Here is a 13,283-nt window from a genome sequence, read left to right on the forward strand (position 1 = left end):
AAGGGGGAAGACCACACAGAAGTAGTTAAATATTCCCCAACTTAACCAACCCCCATGTTTCTGCTGCCCCTTGGGCCAAACTGCAATGAAAGTGCTTAAAATTTAGCTTTCGTACTCTCTCTTTGATACCTGGGGGACATCTTGGTGGGGGGGGTCCATTTCAGAAACCGGGCTTGCCCCCCCCCCCCAAAGCCCCCTGGGGTCTGGCTTCATGCCTGCAGTACTCATCTTACACACTAGGTGGCAGTGCCCACCACCACTGCCACCAATACCACCATACCTGACTCAGCCACATCAGCAATGTCCACCCCTTGCTCTTGTGCCATGAAGCCCAGGATGGAAAAAATTGCGAAGCCAGACACAAAACTGGTACCACTGTTCAGGCATCCCAGCAGCATACAGTCCCTAAGTTACACATATGTCAGGGAGCAAGTTAATTCACAACACAAGGAATCCATGCTCCCTACTTCTCTTTGCTTTAAACTTCACCATTTCTAAAGTCCGCCAGGCCCGCCGGCGCGACACTTGCCTGTAGGAGTTGTACTTGTACTTGTTGTAGCTCCCCAGCGAGGTCATGGCTCCCAAGCAGATGGCATAGGAGAAGAAAATTTGGGTCCCAGCATCAATCCATACCTATGGGGGTGCGGAGGGCAGGGAGAGAGAGAGGGGTCTGTTAGAGCTGGCTTCCTGGAGGAGGCAGCGTGGGTTCCTGGCCACCTGGCCATGGAGGGCTGCACCTCAAAGTGTGCAGACTCTCGAATGCAATTGGAGCGCCTGGAATCCAAGGTGCCTTTCCAGTGCTGTTTTGTGGGTTCAGAAAGTAAAAATCTGGCCCAGTGCCAGACACACGGTAAGCCTGCTACCATTACTGTCGTTGTTACTGTCTTGGGACCCTGAGTTGGAATAGGGAGGAATTCCCTAACGGATTATGTAGGCAAAGCTGCTCTCCAGAACCTTCATCGGGCAGGTCCTGATGGCCACAAAGCTGCCTTCTCAGCTGTCCCTTGATGCTGGCCACGCCCCCTCCCATCTAAGGACAGTGGGGAAGGAAACCTGAAGCAGCACAGGCCCTTGGAGGCAAGTGAAGGCTGAGGATCCTGGGGACAAAAGATCCTTAAACGGGCCAATAAATCGCCAGGGTTTTCTCCAAGACCCTGCAGTCACGTGGCTGAGTGCCAGGTGGTAGACTTTCGATATCCGCCCATCAACCTTCCAAAAGGCCACCATCTCTGAATTCCATCCTTGGCCAAGGAAGCCAGCAGCTCTCCCAGGCCGACTCTTCCAGCCCCACGATCAGCCAGCCTCAGCTCAGCTGCTGAGGGCAGAGGCCAGGTCGGAGGAGGAAACTAGCTCTTAAAAAGACTTTTCGCTTACCTGGCTCAGCGCCTAAAGAAGACTCTATAATTGGCCGGTCTCAGGAGTGCTCAACATGAAAAGATACACACACAGCTGGAAAGGCCCACGGTGGCAGCCAACAAACCCGACACAGCCCAGTGGAAAAGTACCAGGGGCTGACAGCCCAGCTAGACTTGTGCACGGAGGAGCCACAGCAACTGTGCTGCCCCCTCAGCTGCCCCCGCACCCTGCCCTGCCCAGCCCTGGGCGGGGGGGAGGCCGGGCTGTCCCGCAGTACCTGTGGGTCCTCCAGGCGGCTGAGGTCGGGGTACAGGTAGAACTTGATGCCTGCGCCCGCGCCGGGCAGCGTCAGTCCACGGATCAGCAGCACCAGGAGCATAGCAAACGGGAATGTAGCCGTGAAGTAGACGACCTGCGAGGGATGACAGGGATTCAGGGGCCCCGTGGCAACACCTGCTGCTGTTACATTCAAGCATCCTCTCCAAGGCAGGGGCTCTGGAGCCGAGCTTGCTGTGTCACTTGCTGTGACCTTGGGCATGATGCTTAACTCTCTGGGCCTGTGGCCCTGTGTGTGAAATGGAGATAAGAGTAACTGAAGGCCCTCATCAAGGCATGAGGCGAGGAGCCGACGGGATGACCCTTGTAACACCGTCACACCAGTGCCTGGCACTTGGGTGCTCACGGAACGGGGCCTGTTATTGACATTGTGATTTTGCAGGAAGCTCATGGGAACTTCTGGAAGGAAATGAGGCCTCTCAACGTCCCTGAGCCAGGATGGGGAAGGCCCTCCACTTCTTGGGGCTGTGGGAGGCCCACGGCCTTCCCTGGGTCACGTAGCACGTCCCAGACAGGCCAAGGTCAATGCGAGGTGGGGACCAGGGATGACCCGGGCTGGGCCTTTCCAGCCCCTGGGCCTGCTCTGCTTTCTCTCCCTCCCTAGTCCTGAAAGCGCTGGTCTCCAAATACCCTGTGGCCTCAGTTCTTGCAGATGGATGTTCCCATCTTTTTCTTTAACACAAGAAGTTTCTAGGCAAGGTTCATGCCTGGGAGGAGCTTGACGGTGCCTGGCTAAACAGACGATGACATGCTGATGTTGCCAGCAGGGTGCTGGCTGAGCAAGGACTCCCCGGCACAAGCCCACTTCATGCCCACCACACCCCCAAAATTGGTGTGCTGGTGCCCTGCTGACGGAGGACAACTGAGGCTCGGCGGGGTTCAAGGACATGCCCAGGTCATCTACAGAGCACAGGATCTGCACCCAGAGCCTGGGGCGGTAACCACTGTGCTCTGGGCAGAGGCATGGGGTGTTTTCACTTTGCCAGTGCAGAACATGCAGAAAGTTCCCAGTGGTCACCTGAAATGCTGAGACTGGCTCGCAGAGCCCAGGACTACCTCTGGGGGCCAGGGGACCAGGGAGAAACCACTGCACAGGACAACACGCCTGTTTTACAGGTGAGGAAACTGAGACCCAGAGAGCAAGATGAATGTGCCCGTGGTGTGTGGGGGGCAGTGCCAGGGCACTTCTGGGGCCCAGATAGGTAACAGACACCAACAGGGGGTGACAGAGCCCTGAACCTTGCCTAGCTGGCATAGGAACCCTCGCTGGAGCAGAATTCTCGGGTGGCCACCATCCCTTTGAGTAGGAACAACTAGAAAAGGGTTTTGGAAAAGGACAAGAAGGAAGCTCTCAGGGCCTGCCGGGCTCAGCTGCCCTCAGTGAATACCACCAAGCAGCATTTATTGAGCGCTTACTGTGTGCCTGGCGCCATTCCAAGGGCTGCACATCTATACTCACGTGGTCCTGCTCTAGCCCTTCAAGGTAGGTTTTATTACTATCCTCATTTTGAAGGCGAGGAGACTGAGGCCCAGAGAGAGTCCGTGGCTTTCCCAGGGTCACACAGCACCTAAGCAGAAGCGCACAGATGCCCCCAGAGCCTGCCTCCAGATGACAGGAGCAGGGCAGTTTACTCAAGCCTCTCAACAACCCGAGGGAGGGGGCTCGGGTCACAATCAGTCAGTGACTGTCTTGCTGCACAACCTTGAGCAAGTTACTGCCCCTCCCTGGACTTCACTTCCCCACCTGTGAAGCGGGGGGCTCAGATCCGACGAGCTCTGAGGCTCCCTCCAGCTCTGCCACTCCTGGGGGACAGGGTGGAGTGGCCCAGAGGGTCAGCTGGGGGCTGTCCAGACTGGGGCTCGTATCGGCCTCTGCCACCTCCCAGCGGGGTGGCTTGGCCTCAGCTTCCAACCGTAGGAGGCAAACGAGAGCGGCCCCCGCACGCCCCCCGGCACACAACGAGTCCTCCAGAGACCCCAGCAGTGAGGACCCTCCCGAGGGTCCCACTGGCTACGCGGGTAGGCCTTCCTCCCGCCTCTGCGCACCCTCCCTGGACACCCTCCCCCCTTCTGGGCCTCAGTCTCCCCAGCCACCCTCACCTTCTCCTCCCCAGGCTGAGAACCTCACAGTTTCCCGAGGACAAGAGACAGACGATGTGGAGGGTGGGGTGGGTCAGGAAGCCACAGAAGGGGTGAATGAAGAGCCCAGCGAGCCCCCAGGCTGCTCCTCCCTTCCTGCGGACAGGGCCCCCCACCAGTCCCCACCTCTGGGCCCTCTGGGCCACACCCAGGCTGCTGAACAATGGCTGCTGACAGCAGGCCGGCCCCAGAGGGCTGCCACTTCAAAGCCGGCTGGGCCCCGCTGGGCTGGGCGGGCAACCAGACTGTGGCCAGAGGGCTTTGTGTCAGGGACACAGGACACCACCCAGGGATGGGGGTGGCTTCCCTCATTTCCACATATTTAATTTATTTAACAAATACTTATGTAGCGCTTACCATGTGCCAGGCGCTATGCTAAGAGCTTTATGTGCACTAACTCATTTAATCCTCACAACAACTTCAAGAGGTAGGTATTATTATTAACTGCATTTTCTAAATGAGGAAACTGAGGTCCAGAGAGGTGATGGACCTGCCTGGGATCACAGAGCTAGCAGGTGGCAGAGGTGGGACTTGATCTAGGCCAGCTGGCTCCCGGGTCCTGTGTCTTTTGTCTGTGTGTGTGTGTGTGTTACTGTCGTTCCTCCTCAAATCCCGAGTAGGACAGCCCTGCCTGGTCACAGCCCCTCCTGGTCACACCACCTCAGCCACCTCTTTGGAAAGCCACTCTTGTTTTGGAGAATTTGCCACTCTGAGGATGAGCCCCTGAGAGCCATTCTCTCAATCTTCCCATGACTCCCCCGGGGACCCTCACGGGAAAGGCTGGTGCCAGCGCCTCCGTGGGCCTCTGGCAGTGGCCCCGTGGGCCTTGCCACGGGATGTGGTATTTTTCCACTCCTGCTGGTGAAACTCCGTGGCTCCTCTGAGCCCTTAACCCAAAAGTGCTGTGGCCTAATTGCCCTGGAAACTTGCAAGTCAACTCTTCCTCATTCCCTAGGGACAGCCAGAGGCGGGAGGCAGCTGGGCTGGTCTGGGCAGCAGGGGTCATTCATCCCAGAGACGGTTGCTCCGAGAGGTGGGGCTGTGGGTCTGTGCCCAGCGCCCGGGAAGGCCCTAAGGTCCTCAAAGCACCCCTGCGTGTGTGTGCAGAGGGCATCGCTAACTCACTTCACACAAGGGGAAACCGAGGCTCAGAGAGGAAAAGGGACTTGCCCAAAGTCACGCGGCTTGTGGGAGCAGAGCTGAGATCCAGACCAAGTCTGGCTCTGGCTGCCACCTCTGCTCTGTTCCTAAGCCCTGGATGAGAAGAGGTGCCCTGGAGGCTGGCGGTGGGGAGGCCCTGCCTCGGGACACGTCTGCGCTCAGCAGGGACCGGACTCCCGCTCTGGGTCCACAGGGCCGTCCTTCCTGTGTGAGGGTCTGGGCTTCTGTCACCTTCCTGGACCTCACATGTGGTGAGAGCAGGGACCTGCCTGCCTCATGCCCTACTGCATCATCAGGCTAACACAGGGATGAGGGCAGAGAGCAGGGTACGGTTAGGAGGGGAAGAGCATAGGGCACCAAGGACGGGTGCTGGGCTGTCCAGGTTCAAATCCCAACTTGGCCACCAATGAGCTGTGTGACCTTGGGCAAGTTAATTAACCTCTCTGGACCTCAGTTTCCCCACTATAAGATGAGACTAACAACCGCATGTACCACAGAACATTATGAGAATTAAATGAGCCAATAAACAGCACTAAGAACAGTGCCTGGCAGACACGTGCTACAGTGTTTGCTGCCATGATCGCTCTTTCTTGAATGAGTTAAGCTGCAACATATTCTGGGCCAAGTTTCAGATCTTTGGAGTGCTGAAAATTAGAAAAAAGGGAACTGAGATTCAGAGAGGCAAAGTGACTTGAAGTCGGGTCCTGAGCCTCCCAGACCCGGGCCTGCCCTCCATCCCCCTGCTGGAGCAGTGTCAGCTACGGGAGCAGGGCATGGCCGGGAGAGGCTCAGCCCCCACGGTGGCCGTGAACCTGGTCTGTGGCCAGGGCTGGAAGCCACCGCCAGCCGCAGTCGCGCTCGAGGAAGTCCACAGAGCCTGTGTTTGTCTTGGCTTCTCTGGGCTGGCCCAGGCCCTGCTATTGTTCTGGGAACCACGCCCGCCCCTCAGGGGCCTGGAGCTGCCTGAGGAGGAGGTTGTCTCTAGGGTGGGGCAGGGGGACCTCTGGTGAGTCACGTCTTCACCGCCACAGTCACAGCCTGGCACCTCTACTTGCTTTGATTCTCTTCTCCTGGCCACTCCACTGTGTCTCAAACATTGCTCACTGTCCCTGGTAGACATCAGCCTCCTCCATCAGACTGAGGGCTCTGCAAGGGTCTGGGTCACATGCACCTCAGGGCCTTTGCACCAGTAGTTCTCTCTCCCTGGAATTTTTTTTCTCCTCCAGATATCCACATGGCTCACCCCCTCACTTCCTTCAGATCTCTGCCCTGCAGTCAGCTCGGTGAGCCTTGCCTGGCCATCCTATTGAAAACTGTACCCCACCACTCCCTATCCTCCTTCACCCGTTATTCTCCCCCACAGCTCCTATACGAGCTCCATAGCTCACCATCTGCCTCCTGTACATTCTACATTCACCTTGTTACAACCAACTTTTCAGCTCCTGGACCACAGGGAACTCCGTCTGTTCTGCTGGCCCCTGCACGTGCCCCGGCTCCATTCCTACAACAGCACCCGGCAGACAGGAGAGGCTCAGAACACATGAGCGCGTAAGTGAGTGACTACGGCTCCAGCCATGCTCAGGACCAGTACTGCAGAAACTTCCTGATAGATTCCCCTCCCCGTGGGGATTGGAGGCAGCAGGGAGGGACAGGCGTCCACGGCACGGTCTGTGCCAAGCACTGCACTGGGGGCCCAGCACACCTGGTTGTGAGGCCCACCACCACCCATTTTCCAGATGAGCAAACTGAGGCTCAGAGGTGAGGGAGTGACCTCAGACAAGTCCCTTAACCCCTCCCAGCTCAGTGCCCTCATGGTGTAAGGAAAGGTAATGAACCGGTTTGCTCACTCACAAGCTGGAGGAGGAAAGGGGATAACACAGGTGAAGGAGGGCTGCACGGAGTGGCCAGAAGGACCTACGCTCCCTCTTCCCGCCCGCCCCCGTGGGGGCGAGGTTAGCTGGGGGCTGTGGAAGCCTCTGAAGCCTGGCCTGCTTCCTTTCCAGACTGGGTTTTAGGATCGCAAGGTGGCTCTTTCCTGAGAAACAGGCAGAGGGCACGGGGGGTGCAGGCCCCACTCCGGGATGGTTCCCCATCTGCCTCTGCCACCCTGGGGTCCCAGACCTGGCCAAGCAGGTGCCTGCAGCGACTCACAATTTCGCCAAGGGGCTCTTCATCCGGGAGAACATGGTCCTTAGTTCTATACTCAAGCCTGTGGCCAGTGCTGCAAAGGCCCCTTTTCCAAACGACTCCACCCACTGCCCCTTGCTGGACCTCAAAGGCCACCTTGACACACTCTTTTGACCCTTGGGGGCTCTTTGATCTTAAAGAGATTTTCCCCCTATCAAGATGCAAATGACAGGAGGCAACGACAGACAGGAACATGCAAAGACGGGTCACCTCCACAGCTTACTGCCATGGGGTCAGGCTCACACCCCTCACCAGACCCTCTGCACTGACCTTCGTCATCAGAATGACCACGATACCAGCCAGTGTCAGTTATCAGGTAAATGTTCGCCTCTAACTGTTCACAGACACTAGTTAGTTACAGGCTAACATTTTCCTTATTGCCAATATATCAGTTACACCCAACACCTTAATTATAAGCTAACATTTTAATTATCAGCTACTACCTTTGTTAATAGCTAACATCCTAGCCTTCTTGTAACATATTAATCAGAGCAAATATTTCAGTTATGGCTAACCCTTTGGTTAACAACTAACACCTTGGTTATGAGCGAATGACTTCCTCAGTGAAAGCTTTTCTTAATAACCAACATCCTAATTACCAGCTGAAATGTCAGCTGTAAGATAATTCAGTTAATCTGACATAGCTGCAAAAATCCACGTCCCCCTCTCAAAGCTCCCTGTGCGTGTGGAGTCTCTGGGGAGACGGCTCAAACGCAGATGCTGACTCTGCAGGCTGTGGCCGGCCCGCGGGTCTGCGTTTCTAACCAGCTCCCAGGGGACGCCGAGGCTGCTGGTCAGAGCACACTCAGCAAAGCGGGTAGTTAACAACACGGTTGCTGGCTAACCTTGCTCCCAGCTGCTTCATCAGTTACAACCTCACATCAGTTATCTGCTAACATCTGCACTACTGCCAACTCCTGCTCTGGGAACCAGTGGCCTGCGGGAGTTTCTGCAGGCTCCAGAGAGCCAACTGTTCGATTTTCAGGAATTTTGTGAACCCGCTGTTAAATCATCAGTAACCTGGAATCAGTCATGGTGGGAGTATGCAGACCACGAAACAGGCAAATGCTACAACCTAGGGCTTTAGTTGCTCCTGGAGGACTGGTCCATCGGCACACTCTCCCGCCCAGGTTGGGGCCAGTTTCCAGCAGGAAGACCTGTGGGGGCGGGCGAGTCTCTGCTGAGGACCAACCTCCACTAGGCTGGGGAAGGACAGAAGCACAACTCACTTTCCCCGTGGACTTGACGCCCTTCCAGATGCAGAAGAAACAGATGAGCCAGACGAAGAGAAGGCAGAGAGCAAGGTCCCACTTCAGAGAGCCCGGGTGGTCGATTCCAGAGGACAAGCTGAGCACGTTGCGCCTTAAGTAAACAGAGCCGCAAGTCAGTCGGGGCCCAGCCCTGGAGCAGAGGGAGCCGAGGCCTGGACCCCAACGGGCTGGGGTTCAAGTCCTGGCTCAGGTGTGCACAAGTCACCTCACCTCTCCGAGCTCTAGAATCCCCATTGGTCTTGGGAAACAGTTAACACAAGTGTCACAGAGTTGTGGGGAGGTCAACAAGGGCATGGATTCAGACTCCTAAGTCAGGCAAACCTGGGTTCAACCCAGCCTGGCCTGGTGGAAGCCTCAGTTTCCTCATCTGTAAAATGGGTACTGATTCCCAGGTGATGGATTCTCAGCATACCCTCCAGTGCCCACGGTGAGCCCAACACTGGTTCACACTCAGCTCCACCCCATAACCACTGACTTTGGGCTCATTACCCAGCCTCCCCGACCTCAGCCTCCTCATCCATGAAGTGGGAATAACTACCCTCCCTCAGTGTTCTCTGGCCCATCCCTCTTTTATTTTATCCACCCCTGTTTCTCACCTGGACCTCTCACTAAACTGTAAGCCTCAGAGGGCACAGTGTCTGCTCTGTCTGTGGCTGTAGAACACCCACCCACCCCTTCACAGGGATGTGGCTGAAGAAAAGCCACATGAAATACGAACTACAGGGCGGGTCTGGGCTGCAGCGGCACTCGACAAGCCTTAGCAGTTGTCCCTGTCGTGGCGTTGAGACACCAGAGCAGCGCTGGTTTCTTCTCCCTCGCCCCGCCAGGTTGTGAAGGTCAGAGGGCGGTGGGTAGATGGCATGAAGGACAATCAGGGCGACCGCCCACCTGTCCTGCCTCACACAGCAGAGCCCGGGGCCGTCCTGCCCGGCGGAAGAGGCACACGAGCACTCCCCACAGACACGTCCCCGAGGGGAGATGCCACCTGAAGCCAGGGCAGCACAGGGTGCCGACGGCCGAGGACATCACGAAACACAATGCCCAGAAACTGTCCCCATTGTCCCAGAGCTTCGACTGCTACGACAGTGACCGAGGACACCAGGCCGAGCACAAGGACATTGCCCTGTCCACCGTCCACCAAGGTTACCTGCCCCCCGAAGTTACAGGAGGCGGGGGCTCGTGCTCCCCCGAAAGAAGCTGGTTTCCTTCTAACCACAGTCAGCTCCCTGTCTGAAGGCCACAGTCTTGAGCGGGAGAGGCAGAGAGGGGACGGTGACTTTGTGCCTCAGGTTCCACGTCTCTAAAACACGAATCACAGCTCCTGCCCTGGATACTGCCCGGGAAAACCACCCCAGTTCAGCCAGTCTCGGGGATGACCCCACAGTCAGGGCTCCGGCTCTTGGGATGCCCACTGGGCCAGGACACTGCCGTGGCTTTTCCTTTTTTTCAGAGAAGCCTCAACAGGAGAACCCTGAATGAATCCAAGATTCCCACCTCAACTGGCATTCCTGCAAGGCCTTGCTGAGGTTCACTCCTGTGCTCCCAGCACCTAGAATAGCATGTGGGTCACAGCAGGGCCTCAATAAATACTTGCTGAGTGAATGAATGAAAGGACTCAACGGGGGTGAACGGTAGGCTCGCATGTCACTGTGGACCAATTCATAAACTATTTCCACTCACAAACCTTAAGGAGGGGCAGCTTCCCCTTGTCCTTTCATTGCGACATCAACGGGCTCCACCCTGGCACCTAGGACAGGGTGTGCTCAGGATAACATCAACGAGGGCTTTTCAATTCATGTCATCTGATCCAAGGACTAGAGGTCATTTGGCCCATCTTACAGATGGGGAAAACCAAGGCTTGGAGGATCTAATTGCCCACAGACACACAGAGCTGCCACCCTACACCCAGGCCTGTCTGACTCCAAAAGCCAGTGCTCTCTCGACTCTAGCACACTGCCCCTCTGATTAACAGAGTAACTGAAGCCTAAATTTTAAAAAGAATCTGGGGTCACCTGGAGCCTTGGGGCAAGGGGGCATCCCCACGAGCCAGCCATCAGCCAAGCATATCCTGCCTGGGGCCCTGCCAAGCCCACGCATCTGCAGCTGCAGCAGCTTTAGAACAGAAAGCCCTTCCCCGTGCAGCCTCCAGAGCTCGGCGCCTTCGGTGAAGGCCCGGGGCACGCTGGGCAGCGGCCAAGGCTTCCCCAGGAATGGGCAGCGTTGGCGGGAGCACTTCTGCACTGCCACCTTTATACCCTCTCCACTGCCACGCACACCCTCCTCGTGCTTCCGGAGCAGCCTTCCCTGATGCTCCACAGACTGTAGAGTCCCCATCTGTCCTCTCACACTGGATGCCACCCTCGGGTGAAGGGTCTGTCTTGCCTACCAGACTCTAGACATCCAAGGACAAGGATCTCACAGGCAGGCACACAGTAGGCGCTAGGCTAACGCTGAGGAGGAGCCCAGTCATAAGATGGCCTTTTCTTCTCTCCTTAAGGGCAAGTTGGCCGAGAAGCTTAAACCCCAGAGCCCAGAGTCTGACCACACTGAGCCCGCAGTCAGCTCACTGACACCCTTTCTGCCTCCTCTCACCACCGTGCTGGGCAAACCAGCGGTGCCCACTCTGGGCAGGAGGCTGCCGCGCTGGCTTGCTCTGGCAGCTGACCAGAGGCACGTGACCAAAGGCACGTTTCTGTGGCCCAGCAATTCCATTCCTGAGACCCTCTCCTACAATTACATTTGCACGTGTTGTCAAAGATGGGGTCCGGCCCGAGCTATTCATCACAGCGCTGTAAGTAGGAGCACAAGACTGGAAACCACCCAAATGGCCGTGAACAGGGGCCCAGCAGGCAAAGAGAAGACACACGGCCGAACGCTACGCAGCCCGTAAGACAGCAGGAAGGCTCCCTGTGCGCTGATAAGCAGCTATTTCCTGAAGAAGACATAAATGAACAAAGCGAGGTGAAGCACTGTGTGTGGCACGCTCCCTCTCGTGTACAGAGGGAGGGGGACGCGCATTTGGGCTTGAGTACGCGCACACTATTTCTGGCAGGACACACAAGATGCCAGCTGCAGTCGCTGTCTGCAGGGTGGTGGGGATGTGGGGAGGGGGACTCACTTGGCGTTGAACGTATTTTTTTACTATTCAAATGTTTTTAATGTGCCTATATCACCTTTATAAAAATTCTTTTAAATTCTTAAAAATGTTTACAATGGGCCACGCAGACATTCTAGAAATAGAATGAACGTCTCATCAATCAAGGGCTGTCATAACAGAGCCCAACGTGGGTTCCAGGCCAAAGTGACCGATACCCTTTCCAACGATATCTCAGGGGTAGCCGTGGACGCTGGAGAGCGTGTGGGGCCGTCTGAATTCCTTTTTGAAGGGGCCCCACAAGGCCCCTCCCTGCCAGACTCTCATGGCCTCAGCCACAAAGCAGCAGCCATGATCTGTGGGCCTTCCCCGTGTGGTGCGTGGGAGTGCTCAGTAAACTGTAGGGTGCGGTGCCCCAGAGGGACTATCATGGTGCACTGCCCCTCACTGGTGCCTCCTAGTCACCCCAGGAGACTGCACAAGTTACCCCAAATCTGGCCACATCTCACCTACACTGCGCCCACCCCTGTCCGGGCCCTGTGGCTCCCCAGGGCTATTTCAGCCGCCTCCTCACTGGCGTTCCTGGCTCCACTCACCCCCTACCCAGTCTGTTCTCAGCAGGAGAGAATCTATCAATACCCAAGTCAGGTCATGCCCCTCCTCTGTTCCACATCTTCCCATGGCTCCCACCTACCTGGCCAAAGAGGCCCTCCCGACCTGCCCCATTCCTTTTTTGCCTCCCTGAACAGGATGACCAATACTCTATTATTCAGACCCAGACATCTTAAAGGGTGAGGGTGGTGCCTATTAATAATGGTGCTGGGACCACAGGTGTGGTAAACCAGACGTGTCCAGGACAAGCTGTATGGACGGTGGTCCCATCTCAAACCCCTTCCCCCATAAGGCCCCTTCACTTCGTCCTTTAGCCACACTGGCTTCTGGTATGTTCCCTGAATAGGTCGAGCATGCTCCTGCCTCAGAACCTTTAAACCCGCTGTTCCCTTGGCCACTCGTCACGTGACATGCCACCCCCACCCTTTCAGATCTCTGTTCAAATGTCACTTCACCAGGGCAGCCCTTCCTGGCCACCCTCCGTAAAAAGCAGCCCTGGTCACTCTCCTTCCCCTGCCCTGGCTTTATTTTTCATCACTTATCATTGCTTTTATATTACAATTTTATTTGTGTTACCTGCTTAATGTCTGTCTGTCTTACTAGAATGCCGTCTCCATGCAGGCAGGGCCTGTGTCTGTCCTGTTCACTGTTGGATCCAGAACGGGGCCTGGCATACAGTAGGTGTTCAACAGACAGCAGTTGAGTAAATTAATTAGACTCATTTGGTGGATGAGGAAGCAGGCTCAGAGGGGTTCAGGAATTCACCTCAAATTACCCAGATAAAAATCAACCCCGGTCCTAGTTCCTTTGTTCTGATGGCACCCTGGGGACCAGCCACTTGTGTGCCGGGTCCTACGCTGCCCTTCGCGAGGGCCCCAGCACCCCAGGCTTCCCTGTATCCCTCATATAGAGAGAGGAGACCCAGAGGTGAGCTGCATTCTTGTCCAAGAATAGTAATGATTCATTCCAGGGTGGGATCCAAAAAAGAATTGCCTGGACGTCTGTTTTGAGTCGCCTGCCCCGCTGCCGTCCAGCCGGCACTCAGAGATGTAAATACGTCCTCCGAGTGGGCCAAATCGTTTCCTTTTGACTGCCGGCCAGCCATTTATTGGCGATGGCTCTTCCCT

General features: G+C 56.2%; 1 protein-coding gene across 9 annotated transcripts in view; it reads right to left on the reverse strand.

The window, feature by feature from the left end:
- SLC6A6 (solute carrier family 6 member 6) overlaps positions 1-13,283 on the reverse strand; it is a 79,458-nt gene that overhangs the window by 17,967 nt on the left and 48,208 nt on the right. For all 9 annotated transcript variants that reach the window (XR_015552325.1, XM_004442940.3, XM_087431580.1 and 6 more), the window contains 4 exons: positions 8,409-8,541; positions 1,634-1,768; positions 530-633; positions 281-405 (listed from right to left, as the gene is read on the reverse strand). Coding sequence is in view for 8 of the 9 variants with exons in the window: in XM_004442940.3 (XP_004442997.2) it covers positions 281-405; positions 530-633; positions 1,634-1,768; positions 8,409-8,541 (497 nt within the window). In the remaining variant the exon portion in view is untranslated. The remainder of the gene's footprint in view (positions 1-280; positions 406-529; positions 634-1,633; positions 1,769-8,408; positions 8,542-13,283) is intronic.

Source organism: Ceratotherium simum, chromosome 5 (assembly GCF_057802395.1).
Source record: "Ceratotherium simum simum isolate JZ-2026a chromosome 5, ASM5780239v1, whole genome shotgun sequence".
Lineage (NCBI taxonomy): Eukaryota > Metazoa > Chordata > Mammalia > Perissodactyla > Rhinocerotidae > Ceratotherium > Ceratotherium simum.